General features: G+C 45.2%; 1 protein-coding gene across 2 annotated transcripts in view; it reads right to left on the reverse strand.

The window, feature by feature from the left end:
- The window catches only part of LOC106567150 (membrane-associated guanylate kinase, WW and PDZ domain-containing protein 3), a 194961-nt gene extending 178163 nt beyond the window's left edge, over positions 1-16798 (reverse strand). For both annotated transcript variants that reach the window (XM_014136132.3, XM_082960072.1), the window contains exon 1: positions 15495-16798. In XM_014136132.3, coding sequence (XP_013991607.2) covers positions 15495-15801 — 307 coding nt within the window. In that variant the 5' untranslated portion in view covers positions 15802-16798. The remainder of the gene's footprint in view (positions 1-15494) is intronic.
- Between the last annotated feature and the right edge of the window lie 538 nt (positions 16799-17336).

Below are 17336 nucleotides of genomic sequence, written 5' to 3' on the forward strand. Positions count from 1 at the left end.
CTGTGGGAAGCATTGGAGCCATGCCCGACGAATTGAGGCTGTTCTGAGTGAAGGGGGGTGCAACTCAATATTAGGAAGGTGTTCCTAATGTTTAGTGTACTCAGTGTATACTTGCTGAGAAAACACACAATTAACCCTGTTGCTATAAGGAATTGTTTGCAGCTCCACTATTGTTTTTGGTGTGTGTGTGTGTGTGTGTGTGTGTGTGTGTGTGTGTGTGTGTGTGTGTGTCCCTCTACATGGAGACCAGGGGTCCTACGGCTATGCTATGGATGCTGGCTTAACAGGCTGAGATTGGACCGATCAATAAGCTGTTAGAAAACCTCAAATGCAAGGCCAACCAAATGGCCTGAGCAGGATTTCTGGCATCCATGAATTCTGATGAGGACACTTATCTAACTGGAGCATTGGGACTCTGCAGTATTTTTGTCTCCCCCTGCAATACGCCAATCCAATGACATGACAGGTTTTAAAAATTAATCTCACATCTTGCACCGACTCCAGGTAACCCCATAGAGATTGGTAATAATAAATCTGTGTGGAGCTTTCCTTTCTCAGAACCATCCAGACCTTCGATTTTCTGCAGTCCAGCATTAACCATTTGCCCACCATACGTACTTGTGTCCTGTGGTGCAAATTGTGGCCTAATTCCTTCATCTGTCCAGTGGGAGACTTTATGAGGATTCAATGGGCAGGATAGCCAGCATGCTACAATATAACCAGACATCACCCTTAAAGTTCTCATGGTTGGCACTGGGCACAAATCAGAGCTGACAACAGCTGTAGCCACAAAACAATCTGCAATTCATCAGGAGGGTCGTGCCTATTAGTGAAGAATAGGAAATGACAAATCGTGGACTGAATAAAGAGGTTGTGTGTGCTGTCGCAACATGTTGTCTTCCAGTCTGCCGGCTCACAATTGTAGACAACAACATACCATTGAAATGTGAAAGAGACACTTTAAAACTTCCAGGAAAGGGCTCCTGAGTGGTGCAGTGGTCTAAGGCACTGCATCACAGTCCTAACTGTGCCACTAGAGATTCTGGGTTCGAGTCCAGGCTCTGTCGCAGCCGGACGCGACCAGGAGACCCATGGGGCGGCGCACAATTGGCCCAGCGTCGTCCAGGTTAGGCCGGCAGGATAGGGGAGGGTTTGGCCGGCAGGGATGTCCTTGTTCCATCGCGCACTAGCAACTCCTTGTGGCGCCCGGGCGCACGCACGCTGACTTCAGTTACCAGCTGTACTGTGTTAACTCCGACACATTGGTGCGGAGGGGAAATATACAAAACATTAAGAACACCTAATCTTTCCATAACATATCTTTCACCTGGATTCACTTGATCAGTCTATGATCCCTTATTGATGTCACTTGTTAAAACCACTTCAAAAATCAGTGGGGAGGAGGTGTTAAAGAAGGATTTTAAAGCCTTGAGACACAGATTGTGTGTTTGTCTCATTCAGATGGTGACAAAAGATTCAGTGCATTCAGAAAGTACTCAGACCCCTTGACTTTTTCCACATTTTGTTACGTTAAAGCTTTATTCTAAAATGGATTCAATTGTTGTTTTTTTCCCCCTAATCAATCTACACACAATAGCCCAAAGCAAAAACATAAGTATTCAAACCCTTTAGTAAATACTTTGTTGATGCACCTTTGGCAGCGATTACAGCATTGAGTCGTCTTGGGTATGACGCTACAAGCTTGGCACACCTGTATTTGGGGAGTTTCTCCCATTCTTCTCTGCAGATCCTCTCAAGCTCTGTCAGGTTGGATGGGGAGCTTTGCTGCACAGCTATTTTCAGGTCTCTCCAGAGATGTCCGATTGGTTTCAAGTCGGAGCTCTGGCTGGGCCGCAAGAACATTCAGACTGGTCCCAAAGCCACTCCTGCGCTGTCTTGGCTGTATGTTTAGGGTCATTGTCCTGCTGGAAGGTGAACCTTCGCTCCAGTCCGAGGTCCTGAGCGGGTGGTGGTTAGTTTGAAGGTAGGCTAATGTGACTTTCTTATGTTTGATTCTGGTCCTGGAGGCAACCATGGGTACCGCCACCAGAGTGACCCAAATCGATTCTTCAAGGTGGAGTGGCAGTGACGAAGAGCTGAGTGGGTTGAGCTGGCAGCCTGGCACAGACAACAGAGACAATCGAGAGGCCTAGAAGGGCAGGGCAGTGGTCCAACATGGCCCTGCCAGGCCTGAGATCGAGAACCATCTCTCTGTAGTTCAGTGGTTTTATTACCACAGTCAGGAGGAGCACAAAGCAAGCAGGAAGCCGCGGGGCCAGACAAAGACAGCTTTGGGCCCATCTCTCCCTAACAACACCAACCAACCCCGGAGATAGAGAACAGAGCGGGAGAATGAATCAAAGAAAACAAAAAGAGCTCTAAAAATACAACCAGAAGGGCTGAACACCTGCAACATCACAGAGCAGGACAGGGTGGGTGGTAACTAAGGAACATCTGTGGACATCAGAATGATTACTGAGGAAAGGAGAATCAATGACAACATCAAACCCCAGCCTGCAGGAATAAAAAGCTCCACAAATCCCATCGTTCTAATTGCATTTCCCCTCAAAAGGCCACTAGAACTGAAGAAACAATCCCCATCTCTGCCTTAATTTCTCATTCTTATGCACGTGCGCTCACTGGCGGCTCACAAGGAGGGCTGAGAGAGTTATTTGCAGATATTACGATTCCAAAGAGCCAACTGTGCCTGTTCTCTAGTGGTGGGGTGTCGAACGGAGCGTTAGTCAGGCTGGGGAGGAGTAAAAACAGATTTTATTATAGGCGTGTGTGTGTGTGTGTGTGTGTGTGTGTGTGTGTGTGTGTGTGTGTGTGTGTGTACAGAGAAGCAACCCCACCCTCTGTCACATCCTCTCCCTCGCTCTGTATATTTGCATTTCTGATCCCTCTATAATCTCTGCATCTACTTCCATGGGAAATGTTCTGGTCAGGAGATTATGTGGGCAGAGATGCCAGCTGCCTCTGCTCCCAATGACCCTCGGTGCCTCTGCAGTGTAGAAGGGCATCTCGTACTCAGGAGTCAGACCAAATTGGCCAATAGGGGCATTTCATACTAGCGATGTGCACGGTTATTAGAATATCCGAACGGACATTAGTATTTGAATACTTGTGCAAGTATTACATAAATAGGCTCATTTTAACACTGAAAAGGCCTTTTTCTTAACGCAATTAAAATAACCATGTGACATTGTTACGCACAACAAAAATATTTAAAAACGCAATATGCAACAATTTCTAAGATTTTACCAAGTTACAGTTCATAAGGAAATCAGTCAATTGAAATGAATTAGGCCCTAATCTATGGATTTATCATGACTAGGAATACAGCTAAGCATCTGTTGATCACAGATTCCTTCAAAAGAGGTAGGGGCGTGGATCAGAAAACCAGTCAGTATCTGGTGTGACCACCATTTGCCTCATGCAGTGCAACACATCTCCTTCACATAGAGTTGATCAGGCTGTTGATTGTGGAATGTTGTCCCACTCCTCTTCAATGGCTGTACATAGTTGCTGGATATTGGCGGGAACTGGAACACGTTGTCGTACACGTCAATCCAGTGCATCCCAAACATGCTCAATGGGTGACATGTCTGGTGAGTATGCAGGCCATGAAAGAACTGGGACATTTTCAACTTCCAGGAATCGTGTACAGTTCCTTGCAACATGGGGCCGTGGCATTATGATGCTGAAACATGAGGTGATGGCAGCGAATGAATGGCACGACAAAGGGCTTCAGGATCTCGTGCATTCAAATTGCAATAGAATAAAATACAAATGTGTTCATTGTCTGTAGCGTATGCCTGCCCAATATCATAACCCCACCGCCACCATGGGGCACTCTGTTCACCACGTTGTCATCAGCAAACCACTCGCCCATATGACGCCATACACTCGGTACCGTGATTCATCTGTGAAGAGCACACTTTTCCAGCATGCCAGCGGCCATCGAAGGTGAGCATTTTCCTGCAGTCAGGTCAAGACCCTGGTGAGGACAACGAGTATGGAGATCAGCTTCCCTGAGATGGTTTCCGACAGTTTGTGTAGAAATTATTCGGTTGTGCAAACCCAAAGTTTCATCAGCTGTCCGGGTGGCTGGTCTCAGACGATCCCACAGGTGGAGGTCCTGGGCTGGCGTGATTACACGTGGTCTATGGTTCCGAGCCCGGTGAGTCCCCAGGACAAGGTGCACCTGTGTAATGATCATGCCGTTTAAATCAGCTTCTTGATATGCCACACCGGTTAGGTGGATGGATTGTCTTGGCAAAGGAGAAATGTCCACTAACAAGGATGTAAACAAATGAGTGGACAATTTGAGAGAAATACACCTTTTGTGCATATGAAACACTTCTGAGATCTTCTATTTCAACTCATGAAACATGTGACCAACACTTTACATGTTGTGTTAATATTTTTGTTCAGTATAGATAAAGGACCTTGACATTTCAAGTTATGAATTGAATAAAACAAACTTGAATGTAGTTATGACGTGAATGGTGCGCCCCATAAAAAGCCTGGTAGCACTCACATGTAGCTTGTTGTTCATTTTGGCCAATCAAACTGGCAAAGATGCTCAATGCGTAGCAAGTGGAGTGACAGTTCACTTAAGCAATGCAATATGGAATAAAATTACGAAATTAGAAGTTAGTGAAATGAGAAGAAGGAATAGCTAGGTTACAAGGAACAACCAACAGGTAGGCAGTTGTTTCATCTGAATGGGGTTGGGGAGAAAGAGCAGCATGTGGCATCAATTAGTCTAGCTAGCTGACTAGCTTAGCTAGCTTCTCTACACTACTCCAGTCAAGATGCTGGCTTTAGGACCACGTTGGCGCCTCAGAGCGGGCGGGAAGGCTGTTTGCCTGGCTGCAGTGAACAGCGCAAGTTTCCTCTCAAAAGAGTGCAGTGTTGGAAGATGGCTAGGTAACTGCTGTTTGACATCAAACTAGTTTTTAATCCCGGTGCTGAGCTAGTCCGTAGAATGTATGTCCCTTATTAACTGAGGGGAATGAAGCGACAGCAGCCAAGGTGATAATGGCTGGAGTAAATTTTGCTTGTTTTTGGTGTTCTCCGAATACAATTTTAGAGTTTTCAAATTGTTTATAAAAGCAGTAAATCCCCCCCGTTCAGCTAAACCTCTATACGTCCAGATCTCAGGCGGGAGGTAGCCTAACAGTAAGAGGCAAATAAACAACCAGAGGTTTGCCAGTTCAAATCCCAGATCCGACTGGGAAAATGTTTTAAATAAATTGGCCGGAAGTGAGCTGGCAACCAGCAGGGTTGCCGTTATCAAATCCTAAATGTATTTGTGCCCTTGAGCAAGGCACTTAACCCCACCACACCAACAGCTCCCCAGGCACCTAGTGTAGCAGCTCCCCGCACATTTCCAAAAAACCTGAATGTGTATGTACTGTATGTGCATCTTTTGGAGGGGTTGGGTTAAAAGCAGAAGTCAAATTTCGATTGGACCTTGTATGCAATTGACCAATAAAGTGTTCATCTTACTTGAGATCCGCCCCTCTGGATGGTGTGTGCACTGCACAATCTTCCCTGCTCTCCCTCCTTTGTTACCCTTCCACTCTCCACTTCCTTATCTCCCTTTAAAGCAAGCTGGCTGTGAATAAGCACTGTCTGTCACCACCTTGAGAGATGAACAGAAATGCATCATTGTGTGCTTCTATCCGGGGTCAACGTCACTGCTCAAAAGGCACATCTTCACACAGCTGCTAGCGCTGTGATAGCAACCCCAGCCTCCCAGCGTGTACCTGTCTCTCCAAGCATCAAGCCATTAGCATGAAAGCTGCTTATCAGGGTGTCCATGACAGGGCTCATTCTGCTGCACAGGGGAATGACAGACCGCGTTTGTTTGTCCACGGATGAAGGGAGGTAAAGAAAAAGGGAAACGCTTCCCTAGGCGACTAGATATCTGTCCCAGGATGCATTGCCTTAACAGAACAGCTGCATTATGTTCCCAGGCCATTAACTCTTACGCTTTAGCATTAAGCTTGGGGATAATGTTCCCTGTGACAGAATGTGTTATTTATACTGACCATTTACAAGGCTGACCTCATCTTATCTCCAGGGGAATAAACGGCAGCCATGATGCTTCACTGCATGGTGGTTGGGTCAATTAACAGACAAGAGACTGCGTGCCTGCGTGGGCGTGTGCGTCGTACTGCACTTCCACAGGCATCTACGTACCTAGAGACATGGCTACTACCCCTGACACCACACCGTGGAACGACCACTCCACACCGTGGCACGACCACTCCACTCGGTCAGACAAATGAGGGGGCATTAGTGAAAGCAGACGACATCTCCTCTGTCTGGTAACACACAGCCTGCCAAGTCCCCCCCCCCCCCCCTTCCCTTAGACAATGTGGCAGTTAGAAGAGACCACAGATCATATTAAAACGTCATCATTGCTGCAGGCCCTATTCATTACCATGCCGACGGTCTCAAAGTGACAGACAGGACAATAAAACAGGGACACCCGTGTCACTCTGCATCTTTGTTAGGTTTCCAACGCGGGCTCCCACGCGTGCTGTCTGGCGCGCCACTAGTTATTAAAAGTCTGTTCCCTGCCAGGCAAACAAACAAACAGTGGAATATATTTTAAACGCTTCGCAGCTTTGATGGGAACGACAAGTGTCGGGCCAATAGACTGGCACCACAGAGTCTCTTAAGTCTTCCCTGGTTCCCTTTCCTCCTGTGAGAAGGTTCAGTGGGTCTCTCATGCTCTGTAATGTGGGAACGGAGGAGTGGAAGTACTGGCCACATTCCAGGCCGTCTCTATTGCACACGGTGCACATGATCCGATCTCTGGAGAATGCCTAAAAGTGTTCCTAGAACTTTTCAGGAACCAAACGAAAAACACAGTAATCTTCTGAGATGTGCGTGAAGTTAAACACTTTTTCAGACCAGATCTGATCGTCTGCAATACAAATGACCTGGAACGCAACCGGAGAATGCGACAACAATAAAGAAGACCTGGAACACAGCCTATATAAATCACCTTAGTGCTGAGCGAGAGCTGCTGCAGGAGTCGGCCGTGTCAGGGGCAGAGGGAGGGATGGAAAAAAGGAGGGGGATGCTTTAGTATTCACAGCAGCTGCTGCTGTCTGGGGCCTCCGCGCACCCATCCGCTCGCTCCCACTCCCTCCCTGCTTCCCAACTGACAGCCTAGCTGTTGGACAGACGGGCAGGTTGGATGGAGGGGGGGCGACGGAGAGCGACAGCGTTGGGGAATGAGCCCAGAGACAGCAGCCGGTAGGAGTGGAATGATGGGTGGATGAAACACGTCAGGCCTGTAATACCACACACACTGTTACGTTCCCCAGTTTCTGTATTGTTTTGGGTTTGTATGTTGCAGCTGATTGGTCGGCCCCATTGCAGATTGGTGCTCTGACCCTGCCCTCTGTCTGCAATTACCAACTCCTTCTGCAGCTTGAAAAGCCAGTGTTCCTTTATTAGGGGAGAGCTTCTTTGATGTCCAGTGCTGGTTGTTGCCCAGTATAAGTTGTTGTAAAGTATTTTGTAGCCGGTCCTGCAGAGGTATGTGTATGCCATAGGACTTAGTGTTTTTGGTTTATTCAAATTGTTCACCGAGTTTGGTGACTTATTCTGTTTCATTTGTTCCCAGGGGGGAAGGGGAAGGCACCTTGGGAGTGTTTAGGCAACAGGGCTGTGGGCATACATATACCCGTAGTATGTACTCCGTCAATGCACAATAGGTAAGACCTGGGCAGACCACCCCCTGTATTTTGGTTAGCGCGCCAGGTGGTGCTAAGAATAGGTAAGTAGTTGGTACGTAGGAGAGGGGACTAACTTTTACTGTCTTTGCTTTGGTTCCGTCCAGCCCCTTTTCCCCACAATTACCGTGTTAACTAAATACATGTCCTGTTAACAGTAATATTCTGTCATCCTTACCCGCACTTACAGTCACATACCTCTTTCCCTCCACGGGGAGTTGAGTGTATTAGGGTGTTGTGTTCCGTCCTCCAAAAGGCGTACGTAACACACACACACACACACACACACACGGCTGGTGGCACCTTAATTGGGGAGGACGGGCTCATAGTAATGGCGGGAACAGAATAAATGGAGCGGTATCAAACAAGTGGTTTCCATGTGCTTAATCCCATTCACTCCAACCCAGGAATTATTATGAACCCGTCCTTCCCTCACCAGCCTCCTGTGACGCACACACGAAGACGAGATCAAGTGGAGTTCCATCTGCATTTGGAATGCAGTGGGCCAACAACGAAAGGGAGAAAGTTCTAACCCATCTAAGCAGGCCAGGGAAACTAATAATGCTTCTACCTCAAACACTGGAGCATGACTGAAGAACCATTACAGAACCATTACAATGACCAACAATTCCATAGTCCATGATCATGGTGAGCTATAGATCATCAGAACGTTGTTACAAGCTAATAAAGTTTAAGACTGTGACCTTTTCCGTCTTGTTTCTGTCCTAGGTAAGGCACTGTGAAAGGCACCACCACCGAGGCATAGCTATGCAAACCCCCCCCCCCAAGGCATAGCTATGCTGACATGTGAGGAACACATTTGATCATCGCTTAACCTTTATTTTTTTCCTTTTGGAGAACGTGTGTATTGTTATTGTATTGCTGCATTGGAGCTAGAAACATAAGCATTTTGCTGTGCCTGTGATATCAGCAAAACTGTGTACGTGGCTAATAAACTTTGATTTGATCTAATAAAAAAACATGGAAGACTGGGAGGAGTGTGACAGTGCTATGCTGTTACTGTCACAGTGGTTAACAACCCACTGAGCGACAGACATTTACAAGGCAACCAACACTAGTTATTTACTTAGCTGGAGCCTTCTGTAATAGTATAATTTTCTGGTTGTGTTGTCTCCTACTGACATTGTGTGAGCTGGGAACAAGGGGTACCGTTCTACCCAAATACAAATAAGGAAATGGTGTTTGGTGATAAACAACGTTGTAGGAAGAAGACTTTCCTGCCAGTGTATGGAGACAGTCGTTAGCATGGATACAACATTTTGTTCATCGAAGCGGAAATGTGTTTATGAGAGTTTCGGACAGAAGTTGCAGATGTTGTTGGCTGGGTAAAGCTACCCTCGACTGGTTAAAACGGAGCAGCCATCTCATAAAACTAGCACTCTGAGACAAACCACATGAAACACCACACTGCAGCGGTACTCTGCTGGGTTGGAGATTATAAAACCAGTGTGAAATGGTTCTCTCATTAATGGTTTTAGGATAATGAGACACTGATGGGCTATTTAACATACAGTGCCTTCAGAAAGTATTCACACCTCTTGACTTTTTCCACATTTTGTTATGTTACAGTTTTCATTAAAAATGGATTCAATAGAAGAAAAAATATACAACTTTATTTTATTTTTTTACAATTAAAAGATGAAATGTCTTGAGTATTCAACCCCTTTGTTATGACAAGCCTAAATAAGTTCAGTAGTCAAAATTTGCGTAACAAGTCACATAAGTTGCATGGACTCAGTGTGCAACAATGGTGTTTAACATGATTTTTGAATGTTTACCTCATCTCTGTATTCCACACATACAATTATCTGTACAGTCCCTCAGTCTAGCAGTGAACTTCAAGCACAGAATCAACCACAAAGACCAGGGAGGTTTTCAATGGCTCACAAAGAAGAGCAAAAAAAAATAAAAAAATACTGACATTGAATATCCCTTTGAGCATGGTGAAGTAATTAATTACACTTTGAATGGTGTAAAGGTACAACCAGTCACTACAAGGATACAGGCATCCTTCCTAACTCAGTTGCCAGAGGAAGAAAACCACTCAGGGATTTCACCATGAGGCCAATGACATTAAAACAGTTACAGAGTTGAATGGCTGTGATATGAGAAAACAGAGGATGGATCAACATTGTAGTTACTCCACAATACTAACCTAAATGACAGAGTGAAAAGGAGGAAGACTGTATGAAATAAAAAATAATCCAAAACATGCATTCTGTTTGTAACAAAGCACTAAAGTAATACTGCAAAAATGTGGCAAAGCAATTCACTTTTTGTCCTGAATACAAAGTGTTACATTTGTGGCAAATCCAATACATTACAGAGTACCACGCTCCATATTTTCAAGCATAGTGGAGGCTGCAACAAGTTAAGGGTATGCTTGTTATCATTAAGAACTGGAGAGTTTTTCAGGATAAAAAAAAATATAAAACAGAATGGAGCTGAGCACAGGCAAAATCCTAGAGGAAAACCTGGTTCAGTCTGCTTACCACCAGACACTGGGAGATGAATTCACCTTTCAACAGGACAATAACCTAAAACACAAGGCCAAAACTACACTGGTGTTGCATACCAAGAAGACAGTGAATGTTCCTGAGTGGCCGGGTTAGAGTTTTACTGAAAGCTGCATGACAATCTATGGCAAGACTTGAAAATGGTTGTCTAGCAATGATCAATTCCCAACTTGACAGAGCTTGAAGAATCCAGGTGTGCAAAGCTCTTACTCAGAAAGGCTCTTACTCAGAAAGACTTACTCAGAAAGGCTCACAGCTGTAATCACTGCCAAAAGTGATTCTAACATGTATTGACTCAGGGGTGTGTATAGGTATGTAAATTAGATATTTATGTATTACATTTCCAATAAATGCGCTACTATTTCTAAAAACATGTTTTCACTTTGTCATTATTGGGTATTGTGTGTAGATGGGTGAGAGAAATTGATTGAATCCATTTTGAATTCAGGATGTAACAACAAAATGTGGACTATGTAAAGCGGTACAAATATATTAATGCACTGTACGTGTCTAATTGTAGAATACTCAGATAAAAACCATACCTAACCATACCTACCTTGTCCTCTTGAATCTGAGCTAAGAGCTGGATTCCAAAACTCACTTCCTTTAATGAACTGGAGACAAACAGTGATTGCACATTTATATATTTTTAAACAATATATTTATTGCCATTTTCACATTTTTCACAAGCATCCCCCAAAAAACCATGACAATTAAGATGATGCCCCCAGTGAATGCAATTTACTTTTTATTGCCAGTTTGCAGACAGTCCAATCGTTTGTAGGTCAAAGAAATGCCTGAGTGCCATGTTGCTGCTTTACCTTCGCAGGGGGAGGGTGACTGGACTGCTGTCCGTTAACTATAGCCTAATTATGACAAAGCAAAACAAGCAGAGAACAGATCCCCAAAAACCACATCAATAATCAATGGCACGCCCACTCCAAGTCTAAACACACTTTTTACAATGTCTGCTTCCCAAATAGCACATTATTCCTTTTATAGTGGACTACTTTTGTTCAAGGCCCAAGGACCAGTTGGGACACACTCAAACCCTCCAAGCAGATCACACATTCAGGTTTGATGCCAGGATAAAACTGAATGCACTACTTATTTTAATTTTCCCCATTTATTTATTTTTTACCCTTTTTCCTCCCCAAATTTTGTGATATCCAAATTGGTAGTTACAGATATCCAAATTGGTAGTTACAGTCTTGTCCCATCGCTGCAACTCCCGTACGGACTCGGGAGAGTCGGAACACGAGAGCCACGTGTCCTCCGAAACATGACCCTGCCAAGCAGCACTGCTTCTTGACACACTGCTCGCTTAACCCGGAAGCCAGCCGCACCAACGTGTCGGAGGAAACACCGTACAGCTGGCAACTGAAGTCAGCATGCATGCGCCCGGCCACCACAAGGACCTCACAGCCGGCCAAACCCTCCCCTAACCCGTACGACGCTGGGCCAATTGTGCACCACCTCAAGGGTCTCCCGGTCGTGGCCCGCGTCTGTAGTGACGCCTCTAGCACTGCGATGCAGTGCCTTAGACTGCTTCACCAGTCGGGAGGCCCGCAGTGCACTACTTTTGACCAGGGACAAATGGCACCCTATTCCATTTATAGTGCACTACTTTTCTAAATGGGCCTTGGTCAAAATCTGTGCACTATAAAATGGAATAGGGTACGATTTGGGACACACCCTCTGGCTACTTAAAGAGAGGACATGTGCTACGTTTCCAATCCTGACCTGGAGCCACTCAGCAAGATAGAGAGAGCAGCATCACATTGGCTCTTCTCCTGTTTGGCTCAGAGCCACAGATGTAATGCTCATGGCTAGGCAATGCAGTTAAGAAGATGGGATATGCTCTTCTGGAATCATAGCACTTTCAGTGCAAATTTAGGGTGTATTAATCAACAACCCCATACTCATTTACACACAATCACAGCATCTGGATTGCACACAATCCTGAAGATGTACTGTTTGATTGACTTACAATAATGTAATAAGCTATCAGAGTATTATAGACAGACCAGTGATGCTGTGGAGACTGGGGAGGGAAGAGAGAAGAATCAATTAGGGAATAGAATGAAGGGGAGAGAAATCACAAGACAATAGAAAACCAATGAGAAGCAATGTTCCTAGGAGGGTAGATGAGGAGGGAGAAGCAGCGCAGACAGAAGAGAAAACAGAGAAGGTGGAGAGCATTGAGCAAGCTAAGAGGGGGAGGAAGTGTTAAGATAACACAATACTGCAATAATTCTCAAAGATATGCAATCATGTGTTACTGTAGATTAGGCTACTAGAGCATTGGACTTCTATGCATACAGGTGTGTATGTATTGTAGTAGAACTTTATCCATCCCTCAAGGGAAATTGATTCATCACCACAGGCGTCGACAAAGTACAAAGACAGTCGTCGATAGCAATAAAGTATAGCTTTAACAAGTAAGCAAAGCAACAGATTAAAGATTCTAACCCAGCTTCAGCTTTTGAAGTCAGGCCAGCCCCCACCATCACAGTGTAGTTCAGGTGTCTGTCGTCATAAACTCACTGGCTGCCAACAGATGGGCAGTGGTGCCATGGTTACCACTAACCAGACTACAGTGTGACAGCCCCTACTTGCCTATAGCCCTATAACCCAGGCCCTGCCTCTCAGGACTGGAGTTCACAACAACACCGGCCTGGTAACATCTGATCCTCAGAGACAGCCTCTAGCCAGCTCATCTAGGCATGGAGGACCCATCAATGATAGATGATGGGTGAATTAACCATGAGGCTGAGGGATAGACAGATAAACACTACAGAGACTGGCTGGGATAACAACACAGTGTAGAGGCCGGCCGGGGTATCAAGCGCAACAGTTTGCCAAACCCCACATTTGAAAGGAAGGTGGATAACAGGCACGCCGTTAAAAAGGTCCCACAGTTTTCTTGTGCAACAGGGCTTGGTCAGACTTTCACATATCCAGCCACACACATAACGTACAGCACAAGAAAAGTCTGCAGGAGCAAGGTGATATTGTCTCCGTCTGGTATGCACTGAATAGACAAGTTCAGTTGTATGATAATGCCAAGTGCCAACTAGTTTTATTCAAACGCAAAGATATCCAACAGACCTGAAAATATATGGGACAGGAGCAGAGTCACAAACCAGGCCAGCACAGCAGACTGGGGACTTAAGGCTGTGATTGAATCCATTAGACTTGGACGTACCTCAAGGCTGAAGGCCTGGCACCATTAAACTTCAGCTAAGTGTTACTTAGGGCTGGGAATTGCCAGGGACCTCACGATAATTAGGTGACGATACTGGTATTGCAACTCTCACGATTCTATATGTAACACGATTCGATACTAAACAAGAATATGGAGAATAAGCTATGAAGGAAAAATACTGGAGTTTTGGTGCAGGCACAGCCAACTAGTGCAAAAATAATATTGCGATTGTCAAAACGATACAGTGTCAAAAATAATATCCCGATATGCAACTATCGATCCCCCCCCCCCCCCCCATCACTAGTGTTTCTTCAGAGCGCCTCTTCACTCGGACCACGCCTGCATCCCAAAAGGCAGGGTGCCATTTGGGACAGTCCATATAGCAAAACCCTACACACATCGAAAAGTACCACTTCCTCACACCACCCATACGAGTTGCCGTGTAAGTACGCCCACCAATTCCCCTGCTTCATTTACATGTGTCTCCTTGTGTATACGCAAAACCAGTAACCACACTAGTCCATGTATGTAAAACAGAGATGAGGGAAAGGGAAAACGTCCATGACGTTCGAGAAGTCAGGAACTCCTTGACATGGAGACGATGTAGGCCACTGGGGAGAACGCAAGGGCGTTTCGTAAGAACAACCGGACAGGACAGGGAAAGACCAACAACATCTGTCCATCCAAACAAAGAGGATTGGTCGTTGATATTTTAAGTAGAAATGGTGTACCAACTGAATCAATATCAAATGAAGTGCCTTTTAATATAGACCACATAGCGAAGTCAATTAATCCTATTTTTTTTATTTTTTTTATTTAGATGAAGATTTGCTAAAGTGCCAAAATTCAGCATTTTGACATGTCCCTCTATCAACCCTGTGTCACCCACTTAACTCCAAAATCTCTTCAAGTTTCACCAGCTTTGTAAATCTACTGATTTCATGCGAGTAGTGATTCTTTTAAGTCTGTCCTTCATTTCAAGGTCAACCCTGTTACACGAACTTAACTCTCATTTTAATATGGTGAAAATATTCCCTTTTAAAACATGTTTTTCAACAGAAACATTGAACATCTAATAGTGAAAACAGTGTAAAAGCAGGTGAGCCGTTTCTAGTCTTTTTTGGCAATTTTCTGGTGTTTTGTGGTCAAAAACGGAGCAGGTCGAGCAGAACGCGTCCACCCTGTTACAAAGACAGGCTAGAAAAGTTCACACTTTTTTGATGTGCAGCTTGCATTCAATTGCCCCTCCCTGCTGCACACAACAAGATTCTATTCCCCATGTCACATGGGGAGTTCTGGCTCATTTAAGAAGAAATCGTCAACCCTGTTACAGTCCACCCTGTTACTTTATTTGGCACAGTCTTTTTTTCTTGGACCTCTTCAGATGAGAAAAATAGTTTTTTGATGATGTTGAACATGTGATCTTTTATGACAGAATGTTAAAAGAAAATGTAACCAAGTTACACTTCTCAAAAGGCACTGAACTGGTGGAATGACCCAGTTTATACTGCTTGATGTACTGGCATAAGCAGTCTAGGAGACAAATACAGGCCACACACACACACCTGATCCTCCCACTATCCTGGAGGCCGACGCAGCCCATTTACAAGCTTGACTATTTATTCCATTCCAATCCGAGATCGTGTGCAGTCCCAGTTAACCCCACAGCTATGACCCAGACCATTAACTGCCCTGGGACAATAGGATTACACCTAAAGGACAACATGGTGTGTGTGCGGGCAAGACAACAATTCAAGTCTTCTGAATGTGATTATCTGAGTGGACATTTGGGCAGGTAAGAGTTAACTAGAAGAATGCACGTTGTCACGAGTCAATTAGATTTTTCACAGACCAGACCAAGGTTACCATAGTATGACAAGTACGCCATATTACGAAACACATCATGGTCAAATGCATCACTTTGGAGAGTAGGCCTCGGCTGCAAAACCTCTGAACGGTAATAAGAGCACTAAACACTAGACATACCTGGTTTGACTGTCTTGATACGGATGGGCTCCCGAAAGTGGCGGATGACAGCGAGGGTGTCTCGGTTGGTCAGGCCGCTGACAGGGGTGCCGTTCACTTCCAGAAGCACGTCCCCGCTGTTCGGTAACCTCCCGACGTGACAGACCATTGCCTCAGTAATCACCTGTCCCAGGTATGGGAATTCTCCCAGCTCTGCTCCCCCTTGTACGTCCACAACCGAGCCGAACTCCTCGGCATTCCCCCATGATACCGCGCACTCCTGGACCTTACCGGACCAGTGCTTCTTCTTCTTAAGCGTTTTGGACATGTTTAATCCCTCTTGTAAGTCTTTAGAGTCCCAGACTGTGTGGTTGTTTGAGAGACGAGACAAGCAGTTATTTTTAAGACGCAGATGTGACTATTGCACAGAGATGCTGAGATGAGGCAATCTGCTCACTAGTGTTTTTGTATTCCATTCCATTCATGGAGCAAATGTCATTTCAAAGCATTATCCGTATGAACATCCCGAATTATGGGAACATCACCTGTCTGCGATACAATAGTAGACTGTAGTGCAAGACTATCTGCGTCAGCGTTGTCGCAGAAGGCTAGATCGATCGCGGGAATGCTGATGTCCCTCGCGCTAAATTCTTGGGTAGCTGGGCAATGAAGCTCTACTTCTGAATGAGTAGCCTACTGTTTACTTACAGTGAATCGGTCTGATAAACTGTTTTATAATAGCCTATTACGGACAATAGCCAATAACTCGATTTTGGATCGATCCGTCGTTGAGCCTATAGCCTTGACTACTCACAGACTCTCCACTTGACTCAGTCGACGTATCAATTTGATTGCTTAAATATCCCCGAACAACTAGCTATGTCGTTGAATTATTGAGCATAAACAACTGTTGCCTAAATGTTGACAATTCTTCATCCAAAATTCGCCAGGGGACAACTTAGTTCCCCGCACTTGTTTTACCTCCTCCGCCGGTGACTTCAGCGACGCAGTCCTTGGAAACGGAACAACATACCTGGCATCAGCAGCGAATGTATTCGCAGAATTCGGGTAGTGTAGCCTACTCTGCTGGCAACTTGCTCACTATTCTTCAACCCTCGTAAGCCCAGCTCAGAGAGCGCCGTCTCGTCAGTTGACGCCCCATGTGGTATCGTGTCAGATTCAGCCCGGTGGCTCACAGAACAGGGGAGACTTAGGCGCAGGAGTCTATAGAACCAACCATAGAACGAGAAATGACGAATAACTTTTTTGCTTGTTTTGACGGTGTTGATTTCTTGAAGGAAAGCCCATCCAGGCACCAATGACTGCTTGGGTTTGCCTCCAATCAGGTGGTGGGAACAGAGTAAAACAATGCAAATCAACCAATGGAAATGGTTGGGCGGGGCTTCTGCGCAAACTCTGTTTCAATGGACCCGCTTCGCTTGATTTAGCTCGTCAAGCTTTCTGGGTGGACTTCGTTCCCAGTCACACGCGTTGGGTACGTTTTGGGACCCGGCGCACAGGCTGAGTAAATCGAGCGTGCCCACTAGTAGACGAAATATTCCTACAATATTATATTCTTGTAGATTACAGACACTGTCAATTAAATTGCCATCATAGTGCTATGTAACTATAAAGTAGTCGTAACAATTGTAATTAGTAGGTTGTTAACTGGAACCAGGACCGCGCAATTACAAGTCAATTTGTATACATTTTATAGCATACTGTAGGGCCAAGTATTTTCGCGAGTCATTTATTGAGGGGAGGATGTCCAGTGCGTCAACTCTTACGTGACTGTGCCATCTTGTGGTTAAATTAACTTGTAGGTCCTGAGAATGTGTAGACACAGAGCAGTAGAGGCTCCTC

This window comes from Salmo salar, chromosome 13 (assembly GCF_965601325.2).
Source record: "Salmo salar chromosome 13, fSalSal1, whole genome shotgun sequence".
Lineage (NCBI taxonomy): Eukaryota > Metazoa > Chordata > Actinopteri > Salmoniformes > Salmonidae > Salmo > Salmo salar.